General features: G+C 36.6%; 1 protein-coding gene across 1 annotated transcript in view; it reads right to left on the bottom strand.

Annotated features, from left to right (window-relative positions):
- Window positions 1–355: 355 nt before the first annotated feature.
- Window positions 356–19,970, bottom strand: part of LOC145666214 (uncharacterized) — a 56,897-nt gene continuing 37,282 nt past the window's right edge. The window contains exon 2 of the mRNA XM_081733279.1: window positions 356–556. Within this exon, the coding sequence (XP_081589405.1) occupies window positions 356–556 (201 nt within the window). The remainder of the gene's footprint in view (window positions 557–19,970) is intronic.

Raw genomic sequence — 19,970 nt, forward strand, 5'->3', positions numbered from 1 at the left:
GTATCATCATTCACTTGTCTTAATCATCACTTCTCTTATAGCGTAAAAGGTGTTATATATACTAAATTTCTTATACGTGCTGCAGTAGATAATTCAACAAGAACTTTGCATCGAGCACTAAGCTCCCTGAGCACACAGCTCCATATAAAATTCTGAGCACTAAGCTTCCTGAACACACATCTCCCTTTAAGCTTCTGAGCAAACAGCTCCTGTTGAGCACTAAGCTTCCTGAGCACATAGCTCCTGTTGAGCACTAAGCTCCCTGAGCACAAAAGCTAAATATGAAATTCTGAGCACTAAACTCCTGAGCATACATCTCTCTTTAAGATTCTGAGCAAACAGCTCCTGTTGAGCACTAAGCTTCCTGAGCACATAGCTTCTGTTGAGCACTAAGCTCCATGAGTACACAGCTCCATATAAAATTCTGAGCACTAAGGTCCCTGAGCACACATCTCCCTTTAAGCTTTTGAGCAAACAGCTCCTGTTGAGCACTAAGCTTCCTGAGCACTAAGCTCCCTGAGTACACAGCTCTATATAAAATTCTGAGCATTAAGCTCTGTGAACACACAGCTCATTTTAAGCAATTGAGCACACAGTTCCTGTTGAGCACTTAGCTCCCTGAGCACACAGCTCTCTTTAAACATTTAAGCATACAGCTCTGTTGTGCACATAGTTCCTCTTTCAAATGAGCACAAAGCTCCCTTTTGGTCACTGAGCTCACTTTTTCCATCTTTACCCAAAGCTCCGATCATCACAAGATTTCCTCTACCACAGTCTATGTCCATATCTAACTTTACTTATGCCTTTTACCATTGCCTTTTCGCCACTGGCGCAAATCCCGGGGGGGACGAGGGGGACATGTCCCCCCCAATCTTGGGCCTGGGGGGACTGTCCCCCCCCAATAATCTGATTTAAAAAGTGCTTTTTCGGATAAGTGTCATGATTTGTGTCCGACTGCCTGAAAGGAATGTAACATGAAATTGATTTCTCTTGGCTTTTCCATTTTTTTAAAAAAAGAATCGTATTCTGTAGTATTTCAAACTGAACTTCGTGCTGTAGTGAGTTTAGTAGTCTCATCAATATGTATTAATTCCACTTCCGCTATTTGGGCACAAATTGTAATAAATGCCAGAGGAGGATATGCCCCTCTCCTCATGCTGGAAAGTTGTCTCAGCTGTAGGTACGGGCACGAATTCCGGGGAAAAGGGGAGACATGTCCCCCCCAACATTGGAACTGGAGGCTCTCCCAATAGTGCTTGAAAAGTGCTTTTTGCAGATAACTGTGATGAGTTGTGTCCGACTGCCACATAGGAAAGTGAGATGAAATTTGTTTCTCTTGGCTTTTCCATTTTTAATGAAAATGAAGGCGTGCGACTGTGCGTGACGTAACCTGATATGAAATCTTATCTCCTCCTCTCCCCTAGGCCCTAGCACACGAAGAGTATATAGAATATCCAATGTCAATAGAACCCATCTTTTCAGTAAATGCGCATTTAATCTATTTGTAGTATCAGCCTAGGCATCTACTCATGCTTCGTAAGCTAACTAACTCTATAGCCTATGGAACCCGGAGGTTCAATGCTGCGTTCACAAAAGCTCTCTACTGACTTCTATTCTTGGCCAACTGGATCCAGTTTCTACTTTGTATTCCTATCTCTGCGAGATCCATCTTAATATTGTCTTCTCATCTGCGCCTAAGTCTTCTTAATAGTCGTTTTCCGATTGGTCTTACCCCTAACACTTTGAAAGCGTTCCTACTTTCTTCCATCCTGGCTACATGTCCTGCCCACCTAAGCCTCCTAGACTTGATGACCTTAACAATGTTTGGTAAGCCGTATAATTTACGTAGTTCGTCGTTATGAAGTTTCCACCATTCTCCATTCCCGTTCCTCTTGGTCCGAATATTTATCTCGGGATCTTGTTCTCAAATACTTTCAGTCTATGCTCTGCACTCAGTAAGCGACCATGCTTCTAAACCATACAGAACAACAGGTATGATTATCGTTTTATACATTTTAAGCTTCAAATCCCTCGACAGAATTCGCGACGACAAGAGGTTTTGAACTGAATAATAACACGAATTCCCTGTTTTTAGTCGACATTTAATTTCTTCGTGAATATGATTTTCGTCTGTTAATATTGATTATAGATATTTGAAAGTATCCACTTTATCAAAAGTATTATTTAATATTTTAACACATACATAATTTGCCGTATTACGGTCCCGAAGCATTTCCATGTATTTAGTTTTCTCTGCATTTACTTCTAAACCCATGTCCATGCAAGCGCATCTAATAAGACCTCTGCATTTCTTTCTAGTTTTCTCCTATCATCCCCTACTAAATTTACATAATCAGCGTACGCATAACCTGGTGAACACCGTTCAGCTCTAGGCCCTGGTTGCTATCTTTGATTTTCCTTATAGCGTATTCCAGGACAAAGTTGAATAATAATGGCGACAACGCATCTTCTTGTTTCAGGCCATTCTTAACGTGAAAGCTCGTGGCCAAAAATTTTCCTGCCCGGACTTTACCTTGGGATTCATTTAAACATGCCTTAATTGATCTAATTAGCTTTTTCGGTATTCCAAATTCTGTAAGAACGTTGTACAATGTTTCTCTCCTAACCGAGTTATAAGCCTTTCTAAAATCAATAAATAGTTGATGTGCCGGACTACTGTATTTCCGCTTGTTTTCGAGTATTTGGCGAATGGTAAATATTTGGTCGATAGTTGATCGATTTCGTCTAAATCTACACTGATAATCTCCAAAAATTTCATCTGCGTATGGGGTCAATCTTGCTAATAGAATGTTTGAAAGGATTTTATAGGATGTTAACAGAAGAGAGATGCTTCGATAATTATTACAGTTAGTTTTGTCGCCTTTCTTGTGGATTGGAACAATGATTGATTCTTCCCACTCTTGTGGCAATTCTTCCTTGTTGTAGATAAGGAGAATGAGTTTGTGTATCTTGTTCCACAATTTTTTGCCTCCAGCTAAAACTAACTCAGCTGGAATTTCGTTTACACCCGAGATTTGTGTTTCTTTAATTTCTTTATAGCGATTTTTACTTCTATTCGATTGGGTTCTGGAATATATGGTTCTGCGGTGTGTATCTTCCTTTCTCCACGCACATTAGTTTTTGGTTGCGTGTTAAGCAAATCGTCAAAGAAATCTTTCTATCTATTTAAAATGCTATCTGTATCAGTGAGAACTGTTCCATCAGCTTTCTTTCATATATAAGAACGAGGTTGATAGCCTTTCTTAAATTCGTTGATCCCTTTATACATGTCCCGAATGTTTTTATTTTTACTATTATCTTCAAGTTCCTAAATTTTAGCTTTCAAAATATCGCGTTTCTTTGTTCTAAAAGTTTTGGAAGTTCCTCGTCTGATGTCTACGAAATTTTGTGTAGTTATTTCATTCGGATTTTGTAGCCAACGTAATTTTGCCTGTTTTCTCGTCTCTGCTAGTTCGAACCATGGTTTGTTCCTACGTATTTCCGCGTGTCCCATTTTTTCTTTTGAGAGAGGATGTTTCGTAAGCAAAGAAAAGAATTCAATTGCTGGAATATTTTTCTCTATAATCTTAAGGTTACATCTGTTAAGTAAAAAGTATGTTATGCGTCAGATTTCTGAAACGATTCCTGTAATGTTATTAAGATTATAATAATTTTGCTCAAAGAGTATTGTTGCGTCATACATAATTGATATTCTTTGTTCATAGTTTTGGGGAAGTCGTCATTTATATTATTATATTACTATAAAACAATTTTAACGTGGATCTTTGTGGATGCCTAATTAGAAACATACCAATTATAAATATGCATGTATTCAGATTTCAGAATGTTTTCACGGCAGTGATTTGTAATACTGATATGTACTACTACTTCATCTACATCACCTAATATACTCTGCAACAGTTGATCAGATTCATCTACCGTAATATGAGTTTCATCTCCCTTATCTAGAATAAGCCTCAAATGTGCCCACCTTCCAATGTTGAAGACAACCAATGGCGTATTTAGGATTTTCTTTCTATGCCCAACACATGGAAGGAAGTGGGCAATTGCCCACCTGAGTTTGAGAATTAAATATATTTTAATTTATGCATAAATTGAAGTTATAATGGCAAGAATTACAGATCGATAAATCCTATGTGATATGATACAAAAATTTAGAAGTGAATCTAACCCTTTATTCTATTCATACAAGAAAAAGAAAGCATCCTCTTGGCCGTCCTAATTTCCCGTGCTAATTATTCCCCCGTTTTGATTTTCTTTAATTCAAACATTTCCTTCTTTTAAAAATAACTAAACGATATAATTGTTTCTTTGTTATAATAACTAAAGTCCTGTCATGTTGATATCCGCGCATGTTGGTGTGGAAATCCGCGCACTAGTTTCGCTTATCAGCTACTCTTAGTTTTGGTGTTACTGATGACGGCCAACTTGAATCACAACTGACAACGGTCGATAAAGTATGATAGGAGAAATGAAAGTAGTAACGCAAGAAAAAGAAACAGAAAAATAGAAAGGATGACAGAAAGAACAATTAAGGACGCAGTTCTTACATGGAATGAAATTTGACAAATACAGTATTATTTCTGAACAAAAAGCATAAGAAAATGGAAAGTCAATGACATTCTTAGAAATGGTAAGAAGGATTATTGTTGTACGTGGAATGCGTAAAACTAACAAATTATTTCGAGGGGAGAATGAGCCCGATAGTCTCCTAAATACGTCACTGAAGACAATTCTGCTCCCCTGATCCTTCACAGCATTGTTTTTCAACTTCATAAATATTTTGAACATCGCTTATATATATATATATATATATATATATATATATATATATATATATATATATATATATGGGAACGTCTTACCCGTCCCCCCCAATGTTGAAGACAGATTTGCGCCTTCGCCTTGATCGAATCTAAGTTTGTGTACCTCAAAAACTTGCACCATCATAGCAATTGTCATGAGCCTAATCATAAAACTTTATAAAGCGTAACTGGTCCGTTTGAAGTAAGACTGCGCCATTGTTATACATAATAAATTTCTTATACGTGCTGCAGTAGATAATTCAACAAGAACTTTGCATACTGTATATCGTTATGCTCACTAGGTAGGTCTAACTACACATAAACATTCTCATATATAAATCAGTTATAAATCCATATTGCAAACAATTCATTATCAAAATATACCACTGGACATGTACTTTAATACCAGATACGTTTTTCACTTAAAATGACATCAATATAAACTGATATATAAAATATAACCGGATACTTAATATACTCCTGTACAAGCCATATAAACCAAGGATCTTATAAAATAGAGGATCTGCCCTTACAACAAAATCTTGAAGCCATACGTCACAGTTTCGCCACCCCTAATCTGCCCACTCCGCCCACTAGGATCGCAATGTTTTGAGCCAAAAATCATGGCGGAAACGAAAGTAGCCAATCAGACGATGGCAGAAACGAGAGTAGCCAATCAGACGTGCCGATGCTCGGTTGCTTTTTGGCTTCACCGATTTAATAGGATGAAGATACATATGGGCAGATCCTCTATTTATAACATCCTTGGTATAAACGAACATAATAACTAACTAACTAACTCTATGGCCTATGGAACCCGGAGGTTCAATGCCGCGTTTACAAAAGCTCTCCACTGACTTCTATCCTTAGCTAACTGCATCCAGTTTCTACTTTGTATTCCAATCTCTGCCAAATCCATCTTAATATTGTCCTCCCATCTGCGCCTAGGTCTTCCTAATGGTCGTTTTCCGATTGGTCTTCCAGTCAAGACTTTGAAAGCGTTTCTACTTTCTTCCATTCTAGCTACATGACCCGCCCACCTAAGCCTCCTAGACTTGACGACCCTAACAATGTTGGGTAAACCATATAAATTATGTAGTTCCTCGTTATGAAGTTTCCGCCATTCCCCATTCCCGTTCCTCTTGGGTCCGAATATTCTTGTTCTCAAATACTTTCAGTCTATGTTCTTCCCTCAGAGTAAGTGACCATGTTTCGCAGCCATACAGAACAACAGGCATGATTATAGTTTTGTATATTTTAAGCTTCAAATTCCTCGACAGAATTCGCGACGACAAGAGATTTTGAACCGAATAGTAACACGAATTCCCTGCTTTTAATCGACATTTAATTTCACCGTGAATATGATTATCCTATCCTAGATATTTGAAATTATCCACTTTATCAAAAGTACTATTTAATATTTTAACGCATCCATAATTTGCTGTATTCCGGTCCCGGCGCACTTCCATGTATTTAGTTTTCTCTGCATTTACTTCTAAACCCATGTCCCTGCAAGCGTTTAATAAGATCTCTGCATTTCTTTCTATTGTTCTTCTATCATCCCCTATTATATTTACATCATCAGCATATGCCATAACTTGGTGAATACCGTTCAATTCTAGGCCCTGGTTGCTATCTTTGATTTTCCTTATAGCGTATTCCAGAACGAGGTTAAATAATAATGGCGACAACGCATCTCCTTGTTTCAGGCCATTTTCGACGTGAAAGCTCGTGGACAAAAATTTTCCTACCCGGACTTTACTTTGGGATTCATTTAAACATATCTTAATTAATCTAATTAGCTTTCTCGGTATTCCAAGTTCTGTAAGAACGTTGTATAATGCTTCTCTCCTAACCGAGTCGTATGCCTTTCTAAAGTCAATAAATAGTTGATGCACCGGGGTATTGTATTCCCACTTTTTTTCGAGTATTTGGCGAATGGTAAATATTTGGTCGATAGTTGATCGATTTCGTCTAAATCCGCACTGATAATCTCCAATAATTTCATCTGTGTATGGGGTCAGTCTTGCTAATAGAATATTTGAAAGGATTTTATAGGATGTTGACAGAAGAGAAATGCCTCGATAATTATTACAGTCAGTTTTGTCGCCTTTCTTGTGAATTGGAACAATGATTGATTCTTTCCACTCTTGTGGCAATTTTTTCTTGTTCCAGATAAGGAGAATGAGTTTGTGTATCTTGTTCCACAATTTTTCGCCTCCAGCTAAAATTAACTCAGCCGGAATTTCATCTACACCGGGAGATTTGTGTTTCTTTAATTTCTTTGTAGCTGTTTCTACTTCTATTCGGTTGGGTTCTGGAATATACAGTTCTGCGGGGTGTATCTCCTTTTCTCCACGCACTCTAGTTTTTAGTTGCGTGTTAAGCAAATCGTCAAAGAAATATTTCCATCTATTTAAGATGCTATCCGTGTCAGTGAGAACTGTACCGTCAGATTTCTTTAATATATAAGCACGAGGTTGATAGCCTTTCTTAAATTCGTTGATTCCCTTATACATGTCCCGGATGTTTTTATTTTTACAATTATCTTCAAGTTCCTTAATTTTAGCTTTCAGGAAATCGCGTTTCTTTGTTCTAAAGGTTTTGGAAGTTTCCCGCCTGAAATCTGCGAAATTTTGTGTAGTTATTTCATTCGGATTTTGTAGCCAGAGTAATTTTGCCTGTTTTCTCTTCTCTGCTAGTTTTATGCATTCTCGGTCGAACCATGGTTTGTTCCTTCGTATTTCCGCGTGTCCCAATTTTTCTTTTGCTGAAATTTTAATGCTATCTCTAATTTCAATCCAGGTATCCTCAACACTAGTGCACTCCGAATCTTCTAAAGTCGAGAATCTATTCGAAACTTCAATCTGGTATTTCTCTCTTACCTGGCTCTCTTCTAATTTCTTTAAATTGAATCTCTCCGTTTTCGGACAATGAATATTATCTTTATTCAACGATAATCTCTCTCGTATTATCGCTGCTACCAGGTAGTGATCAGTGTCACAATCAACCCCTCTAAACGACCGGACATCAATTATGCTAGATTGCCTTCTTCTATCTACTAAAACATAATCAATTTGATTATGAGTTTTCCCGTCTGGTGATGTCCAAGTGTATTTATGAACGTCGCGATGTGGGAATTTTGTACTCTTCACGATTAGGTTTTTGGATGTTGCAAAGTTCACGAGTCTAACACCGTTGTCATTACTTTCCTTATGCAGACTTTCGTTCCCTATAATCGGTTTGAAAATATCCTCTCGTCCTACCTTCGCATTGAAATCCCCTAATAGAATTTTCATATGGTATCGCGGGAGTTGGTCAAATATCCGTTCCACTTCTTCGTAAAAACTGTCTTTTATATCATCATCCTTATCTTCAGTTGGGGCATGTACATTTAAAACAATAATTTCACACCACCGTCCCTTAAGAGTAGTAAAAGAAAGTCTGTCAGTTTAATTGCTGGTAATATACGTTTATGAACGAAAAACCCTGTTCCTAGCTGGTGATTTTTATTTCCTTCCCCGTAAAAGAACGTGAAATTTCCGGAATTCTCAGATGCATTTCCTTCCCACCTAACTTCCTGAACTCCTACTAGGTCCATCCTATATTTCTCTAACTCACTCGTTACGGATTTTAACGCGCCTGCCCTATAAAGACTCCTTATATTCCATGTTCCAAATCTCATGTCCATTTTCTTTTGCTGAGGTCGTGCCAAGTTATCAGTCCTTGTCCGAGGCTTTTGTGAATATTTCGGAACAAGTTCTTTTTTTTTTTTTTTTTTTTTTTACAGGATGAGGTTGTTAGCCCTACCCAAACCCCCAAGCTGGAGGACCACTCCTAGTGGGCTGTCCGCGACTGCTGATTCAGTATATTCGCAGCTAACCTCTATATCTAGACGCCTTCTCCAACGAACATAATAAAGCACAGTGAAATACAATTATTTCTTCTTTTAATCTAAATTTTCATATTGCCATGAGTCGGTACATACTAATGCACATTTTCCTTACAAAAGGGTATAATCGTGCGACTTTAAACTGAAACATTTTATTTCATTTTTTATTATTATTAGGTATCAATTTACCAATAATAGTACCATTTAATTTGCGATTTTTTGGGGGAGGTAAAACTGATGCTAATAAAGTTAATGTTTACCATAATTAATCATAATTTCAAAAATTGTGAAAGAATTGATTACAATCACATCTCTCCTTGCTTTAACATGTTTTGATTTGAGAGTTTGGTTTATTTTCTTTTTTTAAAAAAAAAAAATCTTTAATAAAATAATAAACAAACAAGCAAACTTCTGCCCCACGTGTTTTAGTTACCACAGTTAATTAAACAGTTTGGAGGAAAATGTAAGTTTATTTCACTTGAACTAATAAATGAATAAGCAATTAATTGATTGAAATATATGATGAAAATACAATGTTTTTTTTTTTTTTTTTTTTTTTTGAATTTCCTCGTGATGTTATTATTGTGTTCGCTGAAAACAATATATAGCTAATTAATTTTAAGCGTAGTTGAATTTAATTTTCAGGAAGTTTGGGAGGGGGGGGGTGAAATTGAAATTTCGTTCTTCATGATCCTGTTAAAAGCTAATAAACAAACCACATACTATATTTAGGTTGCACTTAATAAATCCGCAGATTAAATCATAGAACAATATACTATTTAATCTCTAAGTATGAAATGGATGTTATTATGTGATTCATTTAGTGGGAAAAAAGTCCTTTGATCTATTGAGTTTTCTTTTTTCTGATTATTTTGTCCAGAGTTATAATACCATAAACTGTGTTATAAAATTATAATTTTACGACAAATTTTCTGCAATCTATTCAGTGCTTTTAAAGAGAATGTGTCATCACAACCCGCAGTAGCTACTCTGTGTGAAACCGGAAGGTGTTGAAATTGAATAGTACTTCCGATTTTAATAAGGATTTCCATAGAACAACAATCGGTAGAAAATATCAAAATGCGATTTTTTTTTTTCAATCGATTCAGCTTCCCAAGAATAGGTTCCATTCCCACCGTTAATCCTCAATGCAAACTGGAAATGATTCAAACTAACCATTTCCGGTTTTTAACCTTTACTAGCAGAATGTCCGTTCTTCGCACGGGGAGAATACATTTCATTTTGGACGAAAAGGGCATCAAACTGTCAATAATCAACTTAGGGACCCTAAAAACTATGAATTCGACACTAATATCAGTCATTTTCAATTGTTTATATATATATATATATATATATATATATATATATATATATATATATATATATATATCTTCCCCTTCCCCATTAGTTTTCGAAATAATCTAAAGAAACTAATGTTTGTGACGCTAAAATGTAAACTATTGTTCACGAATAATAAACGAAAGCTTTTATTAGGCTGGAACAGATTCTTTATTCTTTTATGTACTGTTTACGTAACAATTCACAGTGAAATTAACAGATTGAATATATTGCTTTGTATTGTCTCAACAGTGACACACCTGTCCATAACAGTTACTCATATATACTATTTTTAAAAATTTAATACAAGTAACAGTGTCAGACGAGCAACATAGAAGATTTTGGTTTGTATGACGTGATATTTTCTAAATTAATATTCAAACCGGAAGTGGTGATAGTAGTACAAAGATTAGAGTAGAAATGGAATATATACTTGGGACACTTAATTAAATGAAGAAATCTACTTCTTGTTATCTACTACCGTTTTCTAAAGGTCTGCACGAGCTCGGACCGAGCCTGCAAACCTGACTCGGGTCTACAAAGCATGTATCACCTCGGGTCCGGACCGGGCTCGGGCTGTAAACTTTTAAGTATACAACCATATTTCTCGGGTCTTTTCGGGCCTAACATTCTAAATATCCTGTACAACTATATAAATTGGACCGTTCTTTCTGGAAAACTTTTAAAGCACAACTGCAAGATTAAACCTCTAGTTGCTGTAAATAAAAAATTTTGAGTTACTTATTAAGTTTCTGTAAATCGGGCTTATTTCGGGCTCATTGGTGTTAGACATTTGAACAAAGCACAAAGTGCTTGTTAATGAGGCACATACTGATATGTTTATTTGAGAGAGTAGTTTATAGCATGTGAAGAGAAACAAGATATAGATTAAGACGAGATTATGAAGATTTAGGTTATGAAGATATTGATTTAAGATATGGTTTGAGGAAATACGAAAGCATTGATATAGTTGTAGAGAAATATTGTATAGAGTACAGAGTACTGAAAGGTACAGGTAAAGAATAAAAGTTCAAGGGGAGAATTGTTAGACATTTGAACAAAGCACAAAGTGCTTGTTAATGAGGCACATACTGATATGTTTATTTGAGAGAGTAGTTTATAGCATGTGAAGAGAAACAAGATATAGATTAAGACGAGATTATGAAGATTTAGGTTATGAAGATATTAATTTAAGATATGGTTTGAGGAAATACGAAAGCATTGATATAGTTGTAGAGAAATATTGTATAGAGTACAGAGTACTGAAAGGTACAGGTAAAGAATAAAGGTTCAAGGGGAGAATTGTTAGACATTTGAACAAAGCACAAAGTGCTTGTTAATGAGGCACATACTGATATGTTTATTTGAGAGAGTAGTTTATAGCATGTGAAGAGAAACAAGATATAGATTATGAAGATTTAGGTTATGAAGATATTAATTTAAGATATGGTTTGAGGAAATACGAAAGCATTGATATAGTTGTAGAGAAATATTGTATAGAGTACAGAGTACTGAAAGGTACAGGTAAAGAATAAAGGTTCAAGGGGAGAATTGTTAGACATTTGAACAAAGCACAAAGTGCTTGTTAATGAGGCACATACTGATATGTTTATTTGAGAGAGTAGTTTATAGCATGTGAAGAGAAACAAGATATAGATTATGAAGATTTAGGTTATGAAAATATTAATTTAAGATATGGTTTGAGGAAATACGAAAGCATTGATATAGTTGTAGAGAAATATTGTATAGAGTACAGAGTACTGAAAGGTACAGGTAAAGAATAAAGGTTCAAGGGGAGAATTGTTAGACATTTGAACAAAGCACAAAGTGCTTGTTAATGAGGCACATACTGATATGTTTATTTGAGAGAGTAGTTTGTAGCATGTGAAGAGAAACAAAATATAGATTAAGACGAGATTATGAAGATTTAGGTTATGAAGATATTAATTTAAGATATGGTTTGAGGAAATACGAAAGCATTGATATAGTTGTAGAGAAATATTGTATAGAGTACAGAGTACTGAAAGGTACAGGTAAAGAATAAAAGTTCAAGGGGAGAATTGTTAGACATTTGAACAAAGCACAAAGTGCTTGTTAATGAGGTACATACTGATATGTTTATTTGAGAGAGTAGTTTATAGCATGTGAAGAGAAACAAGATATAGATTAAGACGAGATTATGAAGATTTAGGTTATGAAGATATTAATTTAAGATATGGTTTGAGGAAATACGAAAGCATTGATATAGTTGTAGAGAAATATTGTATAGAGTACAGAGTACTGAAAGGTACAGGTAAAGAATAAAGGTTCAAGGAAGAATTTAAGTGTATTTTGTGTATACTTAACTTTGGGTTTTAATAATTGGATTATCACACAAGCTTGGGCCGGGCTGTGAAATAAATGCTAAAACATATTACGGACTGGGGTCGGGTCTTATACTATAAATTCACGGGCCGGGTCCGGGCTAAAAATTCTGTCCTGTGCAAACCTCTACCGTGTTTACGGTATAGCGATCAACGTTAAAACTGGAAGTGGTTTATTTATGATACTTCTGGTTTGAATAGATGAGTAAGAGATAAGTTGACTCTTATTTTTGTTGGGAAATAAGTGCTGCAATAAGTACACATGTCAAAGTGAAAATATGTTTTTAAGATGGTAAAAAAATGATACTGTATTATGTGGATTGTTCAGATTCAGATGATATAGTTTTTGCAGAGATGTATTAAGCATTTGTGCATGGTTCTACATTTTATAAATATATAAATTATAGATTATTTAAAGTACATATTCGTATTTACATTTTAGTATTAATTGGCTTTGGTAAGAGATTACATATATGGGAAAATTTATAATTCGTTAGGCGTAACTAGTAAGCCTAACGTTAATAGTGAACGATACGGCTAAAGTGTATAAAGCAGCACTCATCACAAACAATTTTTATAGTAGTAACAATGGCGCAGTTTTGGATGAGACCGACGACTCCTATATAAGATCAGGCGAGGAAGGTGCATAAGTAAAGTTTAATCCAACCAAGTGAAGCCAAAGGTGGTATTTAAGATATCAAAAATTCTATGCAGTTGACGTGGCTGTGTGTTCAGTTTGAACTTTGTGCTCAGATTAAAGTGAGCTGTGTGGAAGCTCAGGAGGAGCTAATGCTCAGTACGGTAGCAGCTATGTGCTCAGTTGAGGCTCAGGAGGGGCTTTCAGAGGAGCTAAGTGCTCAGTAGAAGCTGTGTGCTCAGTTGAGGCTCAGGAGGAGCTTTTACAGGAGCTAAGTGCTCAGTAGAAAGTGTATGCTAAGTTAGGGCATGTACTCAGATTAAAGGAGCTATGTGCTCACAAGGAGCTTAGTGCTCAGAAGCATGAGAATGTCGATGTGTTTCAGAACAGGAAAAGTATGTCAGTAAAGAGGTTGCCGGTCACAAAGATTGGACGAAAAGTTCTGAAAACGTATTTACGAAGACCCGAGGAAAGTGTTAGGAATTAACTGAATTTGGGAAATAAGTGCTGCTATAAGTACACACATCAAAGTGAAAATAAACATGATAAAAAATAATACTGTATTATGTGGATTGTTTAGATTCAGATGATATAGTTTTTGCTGAGATGTATTAAGCATTTGTGCATGGTTCTATATTTTATAAATATGTTTTTGTTTATAGCTATCATATTTTACTAGAAATTGTAGATTTATTAAAGTGCATATTCGTATTTAGATTTTGGTACTAATTGGCTTTGGTAAGAGATTATATAGGCTATATGGGAAAATTTATAATTCGTTAGACCTAACTAGTAAGCCTAACGTTAATAATGAACGATACTGTTAAAGTGTATAAAGCAGCACCCACCACAAACAAGTTTTAGAGGTGTAACAATTTTCAGAACGATAAATCAAATCCAAAAAACGCGCTTCATCTATTACTGTCTTTACTATATTCTTGTCAATGATAAAACCGGAAGTGGTTGCTTTTCTGCCACTTCCGGCTTGAGTAGAGGATTAAGAGATAAGATGGCGTCTATAGGAGTCCGAAGTTGTACTGAGTTTCTATCACTTCCGGTTTTAGTAGAGTGTTAACAATGAAGATGAAATGTGCTCTTGGGACGCTTAATTGATTGCAGAAAAGCACTTCTCACTATCGAGTGCCGTTTTTACTCTGTAGTGATCAAGATTGAAACCGAAAATAGTTATTTTCTCCACTTCCGGTTTGAATATCGTATTCATTCCGTCCCCTATAGCCTAGCCAGCATAATCGTGGGACGTAAAACTGAAAGATTTCAGTTCATTTCATTTACCATTAGGGCAACTGACTTTATGCTTTATACAATTGTATTATGCTTTATTTTTCCTTGCATTATACCTTATTATGCTTTTTTTTTCTAAATTATGCCTTAAAATGCTGTTCCTTGAAATATAAATCGTTTTTACCCATTTCTATCACATATTTGTTTTATTTTACTCGTTTTCATTACACAAACATTATAAATATATATGAAACTATCAAGGGCGCCCATCAGGGGGGAAGGTAGGGCGCTCTCCCCCCCCCTCCTAAGAGAAAATTGTATTTGGGAATATTGAAAAGCCAATAGAATTTTTACATTAGTTACAGCAAAATTTGAAACTATATTTCAAACGTCGCTTATACTTTCCCCCCCTTGGAAACCACAACATGGGCGCCCTTGGAAACTATTTATTTTCCCTACTAAAATTACGTCAATATAGTGCATCAAGGTACGGTGATCCAATATTGCAACAAGGTGCGGAGCGAGGAGAAATTCGAACTCTCCACTGTTAAGCGTAAAGGCAATTGGCAGTTCATTTCCATTGTTTGTGGCATTGATAACAACCTTTGTTGATGATTTTTTCTTTGCTACAAAATATATTAACATACAGTAGAGCGTCGATTATCCGAACGTCGGTCAACCGAACGACCGCTTAACCGAACTGTGTACTCGCTCGCACCTGTTACTCTCCCACCCTACCGTCCATCATCCCCCTCACTCCCAAACCAAGTTTCCCACAGTAGTCGCCGCACTGAGCCACCGCTGGCGGAACATTGCTTCTAATGGGGCCTTCATAAGGCTCTGCTGACCGGCCAAGCCAAAAGTCGCTGTGTTTCAACAATCAGCACATTTCTGTCGGTTTGGCACTGGCTGTAGAAGTACAGTACAGTACAGTACAGTTCGATTATCCGAACAAACCAGTTTTCCGAACACCCATATCCCCCAATTACTTCGGATAATCGACGCTCTACTGTATTTTTCTTTGTTGTACACATACACAGGGTTATGGAAGGAAAAGCATTAAGCATTATGCTTTATGCTTTATTTCTGTAAATTATGCCTATAAAATTAGCAAATTTGGATATGGTAAAGTGGTCAAAATCACAGATATGGTACCAATCGTAGGTAGAAAATTCCACTATGTTTTTATTGCTTTTTATGCTTTATGGTTACCCTATTTACCATATTCATCAACAAATTCGGTTCTTAAAGTTTGACTCTTTCTATCCTGGCCGAAATTCAACCGAATTCATCAGTAACAGGCCGGTAGCCAGCCCAAAATTGTAGGGTGAGACAGGCTGTTGTTGGGGGAGGGGGGCGATCCAACCATATTATAGTTCATCACCGTATTACAGTTTATTTGCAAGCCTCCGTGAAAATTTTAGGAGTGCCGGCCCCCCTAGACCCTCCTGGATACGGGCCTGTGAAGTAGTTCTCGAGATTTTTGTCTCATGGACAGACGGACGGACACGTGGAAAGAGTAAATATATAAATGTGTTTTGGTAAACCAAACCCTTTTTTAAAAAAATATTTAGATTTTCTTTAGTTGCAAGATTACATGTTGAAATAAGGAAAAAAGGTGCTGAGTGATATGACAAGGGTTGGATAGCTTTTAACGTGTACAGAGAGAGGGTTTATTTTCTATGCGTACGTTTGTATGAAGTTAAAAGTAACCGTTTTGACAGTTCCAAGAAGAAAATTTGTCAAAACATTTTTTTTAAAATATATTTTTCGTCGTCTCACCTGCCTTCTTCAATCAGACTATCATCTTTACACACGTAGTAGACATTTCTATCCGCCAACACTTCGCTTTTCCATTTCGTAACGTTGAAATGGGTTTGAGAGAGATTGAATTCAGCAGCGACATGGCGGGACGGAAAGATTGGGGGAGTCTGTTAGAGTTTCTTTTTATATATTTTCTTTATGTTGTAAACAGGAAGGAAATTGGATTCTTTTCCCAGCTATACTAACCATGTGACGAAAAGTATGGAAAAATCACTTACACACATACTATATGTATGTCTGTATATATATATATATATATATATATATATATATATATATATATATATATATATATATATATATATATATATATATATGTGTGTGTGTGTGTGTGTGTGTGTGTGATGAAATTGTATTTCGCAATTGTGTATAAAGACTTAAAAGCGTGAACTGAAGAGATAAACATGATTTTGATTTACGCTGTACGTTATCACGTAACATTGTAACATTCAATTGTATCATTTCAGCCACACTACATGTAGCAAAAAGAAAAGAAACGAAATGAATTTATATGTACTGCTTCAGGAAATTTACTCGTATCTCTCTGCAAAATGTCATGGATTCTGTATCTTCAGAGGCTAATTATAGCTATAGGGTATATACTCACACTATACCTTGGGGGCGCGGTGGCTCAGTGGTAGAGCGTTCACATCTGGTGCTTGGGGTTCGATCCCAGCCCCCGCCAAGTGAACTTTGTGGTGGACAAACACCGTGCTCGTGGGTTTTCTCGGGGTGCTCCCGTTTCCTCCCACTTTCTTCATTCCACCATTCATCTCTCATCATCACCGTCTCGTTTAGCCTAACCGGCATAATCGTGGGACGTAAAGCTGAAAGATTTCATTTTTTTCACACTATATCTTATAAATTTTCAACAATTATGAAGGAAGTGTGGCTGCGATGGCTCAGTGGTAATGTACTCACCTCTGGTGTGTTGAGTATTTGGTTTAGTCGCACCTTACGCCAAGTGGACTTTGTGCTGTGTTTGTGTTCTCTCGGAGTTCTCCCGTTTCCTCCCATTTATTCTTTTCCCAGTTTCATTCATTATCACCAGTGGCGTATTTACGATTTTGTTTCGGGAGGGGCTTTGCTAACTTTCGGGGGAGGGGCTTTGCCTGGAAATGTGAAAATTCTGCAAGATATTTCATTTACTTTACTCTACTAAGTAAGATTTCGGGGGGGGAAGCTTAAGCCCGGAAGCCACCCCCCTAAATACGCCACTGATTATCACCACCAACCTCGGTGCATAATCGTGGGACGTTGAACTAGAAGGGGGGAGGTCGATCAGTGGTAAAGCGCTTACCTCTTGTGCATGGTGTGCCTGGTTCTATTTTCGGCAAGTAAGTTCGTATGGACAACATTGTGTCCGTGAGTTTTTTTCAGGGGTAATTATGTTTCCTCTCACATTCCCACTCCATTAATTCTTCCACTACCATTCATTTGCCTTAATCATTCGCCTCCCTTAAACTAACGGGCATGATCGTGGCATGTTAAACTAAAAGATTTCATTTCACTTAATTCTTAAACTAGAAATTAAATTTCATTTTGTTTTAATTATGAAAGAAATCATTAAAAAAAAAGCTTATGCTTTATTGGTCTGGCATAATTAGATTCAATCAGTAATCTCTAAAGTAAGTCCTAGTCAATAGTTCAATTTATAATCATACTGAGCATTATTTACCGTTTATTACCATCCCACTGGTAGAATGATTAGATGCATAAGATTTGCAGATGATATGGCGCTTCTTGCAGAATCTGAAAAGAAAATCAATAAAATGTTAGAAAAAATGAGAAAGGGCTTTGAAGAATATGGGATGAAAATAAATGTTAGAAAGACAAAAGCCATAGTGATTGCAACGAAGGGGTCTATGTCAAATATAAAAGTAGGTGGGGAAAAAATAGAACAAGTGACTAGTTTTCGATGTCTGAGTAGTATTCTTAGTAATAATATGAAGTGCGAACGTGAAATAAAAACAAGGATAGGGATGGCGAAAGAAGCCTTTAGGAGGAAGAAAAGTCTGTTTTGTGGGACCTTCAATATAGAGTTGAGAAAGACTCATAAAATGCTTCGTGTGGAGTGTTGTACTGTATGGGGCGGAAACGTGGACATTACGTCAAGGTGATGAAAATCGACTGGAAGCCTTCGAAATGTGGGTGTGGAGAAGAATGGAAAGAATTAGTTGGGTAGACCGGAAAACGAATGAGAGAGTGTTACAAATCGTGGGTGAGAAAAGAACACTTTTAGATGGTATTAGGAAGAGGAAGAGAAACTGGTTGGGACATTGCCTAAGAAAGGTTGTATCATGAGGGACGTCCTAGAGGGTATGGTGGCGGGAAAGAGAGGGAGGGGACGAAGGAGACTACAATTGATGGATGATATTAAAACAGGAAGATCATACGCGAAGACGAAGAGGTTAGCGGAGGACCGTGGAGCATGGAAAGTTCTCAGCTGCGGCAAGTGACCTGCCAATAAAGGCAGAATACCTATGATGATGATGATGATGATGATGACCATCTCACTTACTCAATCTTCAACGATTTTTCAAGATTATATTGTCTAGATGTTTAGCTTCTCCACACACAAAATACCGCCATTATGTTGAACGAGTCAGGCTTCATGAGCGCAGCACTCCTGTAGACACACCTTTAAGCTCAACATTGCTCGGTCTGTCATTTCCGATGTTATTGTAGCGATCACATTGCGGATATCATTCTTCAGTTCCTCAATCGTCTGTAACCTATGCCAAAAGACTTCATCCGTCAGTTGTCCCCAAAGAATGAAGTTGCGTGCGGACGGTTCTGATAACCGACTCCACTATTAGATATCACAATCTGACGAGAAGCACTGCCTGAAAAACTGTGGCCGTATTAGTGACTTTGCCATCTAGCTGAAACCAGAAAAGTGGACTTCGTTGTTGCTCCTTTACGTTGCTGAGTCTGTGCTTCACTAAGTAGTGTAACATCGGCACATAAAGATTGGACATAACAGTCACAATGCATCCGTCTTCCTTTTATAAAGAAACAAGGCCCTATGACTCGAATTCTGCAATAGTTCACCAAATAATTATACAATGATTGTGCAGAAGTTATTCATAGTGTTGTCGAGGATTTTGTTGAGTCCAACGTCGAAAATTCTCTTTGTTCAGAAACCTAGAAAAATAAAATTGATCTTTTGTTACTAGTGAGCGAAACACTAATTGAAACATTTGCTAATATTTTTGCAAGCAGTCCACCGGTTGAACCAGTGACGTACTGGAGTTCGATGATTATCATGATTTTATATGTGTGGAAATTCAAATCGGCAAACAGATTCTGCACATACACTGATATCGCCAAGGCGAGAACATTCTTAGAAGCAGAACGTTGTGTTGATCTGGCAAGAGTTTGCTTCACTGCTATTAAATTTTGGGTTATCTGAACATATAGAGGGATATCTGGAGCTATCGAGGGCTAACGAGGGACCAGCTGTTGATCACCTTCATTCATTGTCATTATTATTATTAAAGATCACCTTCATTCATTTACATTTATTCTATTTTAAACCTTGAGTATATATAGGGGAGACTGGGGTATTCGCGAACACTTAAGGTTTGATTATAAATAACTCTGTTTTTAGAGATAAAATTAAGATTTCTTGTGTATGAAAAGCTTGGAGTTTTTCCTGTTTACTGAAGTGCAGAGGAAAGTCAAAAATAACATTTTTCAACAAATCGGTGAAATGTTTTAAAAATCTGTTTACTTTAAACTTTCCCTTCAGAAAGAAGCGAAATGCATCAAAATGCAATTAAAATTATACCGTAATTTAGTATTTAAATATTTAATAAGAATTGTAAATACAAACATAACTCAAG

This window comes from Thermobia domestica, chromosome 12 (assembly GCF_964235325.1).
Source record: "Thermobia domestica chromosome 12, izTheDome1.hap1.1, whole genome shotgun sequence".
NCBI lineage: Eukaryota > Metazoa > Arthropoda > Insecta > Zygentoma > Lepismatidae > Thermobia > Thermobia domestica.